At 44.9% G+C, this 5183-nt stretch overlaps 1 protein-coding gene across 1 annotated transcript in view; it reads left to right on the forward strand.

Moving 5' to 3' along the window:
• The window catches only part of CUNH20orf194 (chromosome unknown C20orf194 homolog), a 131173-nt gene that overhangs the window by 117665 nt on the left and 8325 nt on the right, over positions 1-5183 (forward strand). Inside the window, exon 31 of the mRNA XM_028755558.1 lies at positions 1482-1568. Coding sequence (XP_028611391.1) covers positions 1482-1568 — 87 coding nt within the window. The remainder of the gene's footprint in view (positions 1-1481; positions 1569-5183) is intronic.

Genomic DNA, 5183 nt, shown 5'->3' on the forward strand with positions numbered 1-5183 from the left:
ACACACACACACACACACACACACACACACACACACACACACACACAAGGCACAGTGTACTTTATTCAATCCCCAGCATTTGAGAAGCCAAGATGAGGTTAAGTTCAAACCAGCCTGGGCTACATACTGAGAACCTATCTTGAAAACAAAAACCAGCTGTAGCGGACAAGATGACTGCAGGCAAAAGCACTTGCCACCAAGCACGGCAGCTTGAGTTTGATCCCTGCCTGGAATTGACATTGCAGAGGAGAGAAATGACCCCCACAGCTATCCTATAGCACCCACACACAGACCATGGCCACACGTGAACACACAACTTAAGCAGCATTTGGGAGGTTTATCACTGTGGGCCAACTTCAGGTGTGAACCTACAAAAACTAAATGTAAAAGAAAACCGTTTTGGTATCCAGGGAAATACCTCAGTCAGTAAAGCACTTGCCACACAAGCGAGACCTCAGGTCAGCCCTCAGCACCCTTGTGAAAGGCTGAGCGTAGTGCTGCATGCTTGCCAGCAGGTGCACCACCCTAGATCCTGTCCCTTGTTACACAGAAGAGACTTAAGATGGCGGGCCGGAGACATGACTCTGTGTACCACATGCTTGCTTTGATGCCTGGGAAGGTCAGACAAGGGCATGCAATCCCCTGGAACAAAAATTATGGATGGTTGTGAGCCACTAGGAGAGCCTTGAATCAAACTCATGTCCTCGTAAGAATAACAAGTGTTCTGAGCCAGCTCTCCAGCCCCCACCTTTACATTCTTAAGATCTGGCAAGCACTGTGTTGACCAAATGATTAAACCACAAAAGCAGCAATGGGGCATGCTGCTGTCATGTGCCTCTCTGCTGGGAGTTAGTGAAGAAAGACACTACCACCTGGTACTGATTCCCATCACCACATCACCACACAGACCAGGCTTCTTGGTGCTTCATGTCTGCAATCTCAGCACTTGAAAAGAGGGAGGTCAGAGGGTCAGGTTATCTTTAGCTACTTAGTGAGTTCAAAGCCAGCCTGGGCTACAGGAGACCTTGTGTCAAAAAAAAAAAAAAAAACAATTTTTTTTAAAATTTTCTGATTCAGTGAAAGGGCCCGACATTTTACTTTACTACTTCTGATTATAGAACTAAATTCCTCAGGCTTAATAGTATATTGTGGTCCTGTAACAGAAAGTATTCTTTGTATTTTGGTTTTTGGCAGGTTTTGTTTCATTTTGTTTTGTTTGTTGTGAGACAGGATCTCTATGTAGCCTAGCTGGTCTGAAACTCACTATGAATGTAAAACCAAGCTGTCCTCAAACTCACAGAGATCTGTGTGCCTCTGCCTATGAGAAGCCATTCTTAGAGGATATATATTGAAGTATTTAGATGTGAACTGTTAGGCATACAGCTAATTTTCATGTGTCAGGAAAAAAGCATGTATGTGTGGAGAGGAAACAAGTTAACACTGACAATCCTGATTAACCAGTGTCTTCTCTGTTTCTAAAGGAATGAAGACATTGAACTGATTCTCTCAGAAAATAGTTTTTCGAGTCCCCAGATGCTACGTTCTCGATACTTACTGTTCCCTGGCTGGCAAGTATCTTTACTGAATTTTAGCCTTAAAAAGAAATGTAAGCCAGATGGCTTATTTATTTACAGCAGAGAAAGCAAAAATTAAAATAGCAGATATGCTTCACAAGGGTCACTCACACGTGTTAACTGGAATAACCTGCCATGCACCAGTAGCCCTGTCAAGGGGCCAGTGCCCCACATCAGAGCCTCTCTGGACGTTGCCATTCAGGAGGTCATTCTGCAGGCACTAAGTACTGTAGTTCATTGTGGCTTGGTTCCAAGACTCGAACTCCCAAAGTAGAAAAGTGCTCTGCCCAGTAGTCAGTCCTCTTACCTTCTCATCTAGAGGTAGGCTTCTGCTAATGAGGTCTGTGCACCGTTCTCTGCAGCTGCTTCACAGCCCACAACCTCTCCAGGGCATGAGGAAAGGAGCCATTTAAAGTCCACTGTAATCTTGCTCACCACTATCACCTGAGCTATCCCCAGGGCACGCACTGTTCTAAGACAGCTAGGACTAGCCACACAGCTGCTGCGTGTAATGTAAATATAAATTAGTAAAACCCAAATAAAATGTAGAGGTCATCGTGGCTGCCTATGGATGGTAGCCACAACCCTGGGTAGTACAGAACCAGAGGCGTTCCCACAATGGCAAGAAGCTCTGCCGTGCAGTGCTGCTTCAGAGCTTTCCTGCCTTGACTTGTTTATTCTCATATCAGCAGATTATATAATAAATACCATTATTGTTCACATTTTATAGATAAGATAACAAAAGCAGCAAGAAGTTCACTGATGTATCCAAGGAACAACTAGTAACTTAAAGAGTTAGATTCCAACCAGGTTGTCTAAGTCCAAAGCCCACTTTGAAGGCACAGCCCTACCATACCCCAGGCTAGTCTTGAACCTGCTACCTTTCTCTGCTTTCTCCTGCCTTCAGCTATCAAGTACTAGGATTGTAGGCTTGGCCCACTATGCCAGGCCTTTTGGGGTGTGTGCGTGAGTGTGTGTGTGTGTGTGTGTGTGTGTGTGTGTGTGTGTGTGTTTGAGAGGATCTCAGAATGTACCCTAGGCTGGCTTTGAACTCATGGTGGTCTTCTTGTTTCAGCTTCCTGAGTGCCAGACTTAAGGCCTGAGCCACCATATCTAGCTCTAAACCTATACCCCCCACCTCTTTCTCTCTGTGTGTTGAACAAACATGTGTGTGTGTGTGTGTGTGTGTGTGTGTTGAACAAATGTGTGTGTGTGTGTGTGCAAGTACACTTGTCTGTGCCTGAGCACATAGAGGCCAGTAGTCCATGTCAAGTGTCTTCCTTTCTCTGTATTTTGAGACAATGTCTTTGTAAACCAGGAGGGCACTGTTTCGGCTACACTGGTTGGCCAGCTAGCCCTTAGGAGGACACTCCCCGCCCCCATCTCATCCCCAGCACTAAGGTTACAGACACACGTCAACACATGTGGTTTACATGAGTGCTGTTGATTTAAATGTGGGTTCTGATACTGATAATGGCAAGCACCTTACATAGTGAGCCCTCTCTCCCACCCCAGAGCCTGTTTTATTGAGCCCTGACTGCATTTGTCCCTGTATACAATGGATACATCCTTTTTATAGGTTTAGAAAAAAGGTTTAGTAGAAGACATTGTTAAAACGTGTCCAGAATTATTCTCTGTATTTTTCTAGATTATCTTTGCTATCCTTACTTCCCCCAGGCACTTAATTCAAACACAGTCCTTCTACCACAGATGATAAAAATTTAAAAACTGATTGCACTATGCTGTAAAACAAAGCACAATCATTTTTTAAGTTGGGCAGTGGTGGCCCATGCCTTTAGTCCCAGGCTGGTCTACAGCACAAGTTCCAGGGCAGCCAGGGCTATACAGAGAAACCCTGTCATGAGGGAGGAGAGGGGAGGCTTTTTTAAAACCTTAGTTTAAGGGACTGGTGAGATGGCTTAGTGGTTAAGAGCACTGACTGCTCTTCCAGAGGTCATGAGTTCAAATCCCAGCAACCACATGGTGGCTAACAACCATCTGTAATGATATCTGATGCCCTCTTGTGGGGTGTCTGAAGAGAGCTACAGTGTACTTACATATAATAAAAAAAATTAAAAAGAAAAAAAAAACTTAGTTTAAGGTCTGGCCTTGGTTGCTTGCCCACCATTTCAGAGACTGAGACAGTAGGATCACTATGAGTTCTAAGCCAGAAAGACCCTGTCTAAAAATATAAATAACTTCAGGTTGATATCTAAAGATCAGAAGTTTTTAGCCATATTTTTAGATTGGGGTCATATCACACTTCCTTAATAGTGGGTGTATCCTTGTACATAAGCAAGATAAATCTGTCTTATCTAAGAAGAAGCAAGTAGTGGAGGCTGGGGTGCAGCTCGGTTACAGAGTACTGTCTAGCATGTTGGAGCTGTGCTCTCTCCCCAGCGCCACACAACCCAGGTGCCTGCTGTGTGCCTGTAGTCTCCAAAGGGGATCAAAGCCTCAAGGTCACCCTCAGCTACACACCAGGTTTAAGGCCAGCCTACACTACATAAAATCCTTGTTTCAAAAAGAAAATTAAAATCATAAAAAAAAAAAAAAGGGAGCCAGGCGATGGTGGCGCACGCCTTTAATCCCAGCACTTGGGAGGCAGAGGCAGGCGGATTTCTGAGCTCAAGGCCAGCCTGGTCTACAGAGTGAGTTCCAGGACAGCCAGAGCTATACAAAGAAACCCTGTCTCGAAAAACCAAAAAGAAAAACAAAAACAAAAAAAAAAAAAACAAAAAAAAATCTTACACATAAATAGAAAAAAGAAAGAAAGAAAGAAAGGTGGATGTGGTAGGCACACTTTTAATGCAGAGGCAGAGGTGGGTGGATCTGTGAGTTCAAGGTCAGAAGTTTCAGCTTGTCCTTGGTTACATAGGAAAAGAGGCCAACCTGAGATAGCTAAGACCCTAATTCATAGGAGTTTAGCCCTTTGTTACTGGGTCTGACAAGTATTGCGATTCCTGAGCTGAAAACAGAGAGAACACAGGGTTGGCATCCTATCTCCCAATTCCTTCTAGAGAATTCTGTTTGTTTTAAGCTGTCCGCAGTGAGATGGACATGCTTGGGGTACTGAAAATAATCCTAGTTGTTTTGGAAGCTGAAGCAGGTGAATCTCCAGTTGTAATTGGGGCAGGGCAGGGCAGGGCAGAGTAGGGCAGGGCAGGGCAGGGCAGGGCAGGGCAGGGCAGGGCAGAGAGAGACTACTGCTGTGTTAGGAAGGACTTTAGGAAACTAAGCTAATCCAGAGAACTTAGACCTGTGTTCTCAGGAACATCACGCTCCAGGGGCTGATACGCTTCTCAGTCTCATAGTGAAACAGACCTACACTTTACAAAGTGTTTCAGGAAACAGACTGTCATGGAGAAGCTGGAGCAGGACCCCATGCAAGCAAGCCCCAACTATGTACCCATCTGCAAGGAGATTGTTGTGCCCAGTCTGAACATGGCAGAGCTCCTAAAGTACCCCTGTCCTCCCTGCTGCCCTGTGTGTCTTTACTGTGCGGCTTTCCTGTTGTCACTATATTAAAACAAAAGTCCATCTAGGAAAGAAGGAAGGAAGGAGGAAGGAAGGAAGGAAGGAAGGAAGGAAGGAAGGAAGGAAGGAAGG

This window comes from Grammomys surdaster, unplaced genomic scaffold (genome assembly GCF_004785775.1).
Source record: "Grammomys surdaster isolate TR1022 unplaced genomic scaffold, NIH_TR_1.0 129, whole genome shotgun sequence".
In the NCBI taxonomy this organism is placed as follows: domain Eukaryota; kingdom Metazoa; phylum Chordata; class Mammalia; order Rodentia; family Muridae; genus Grammomys; species Grammomys surdaster.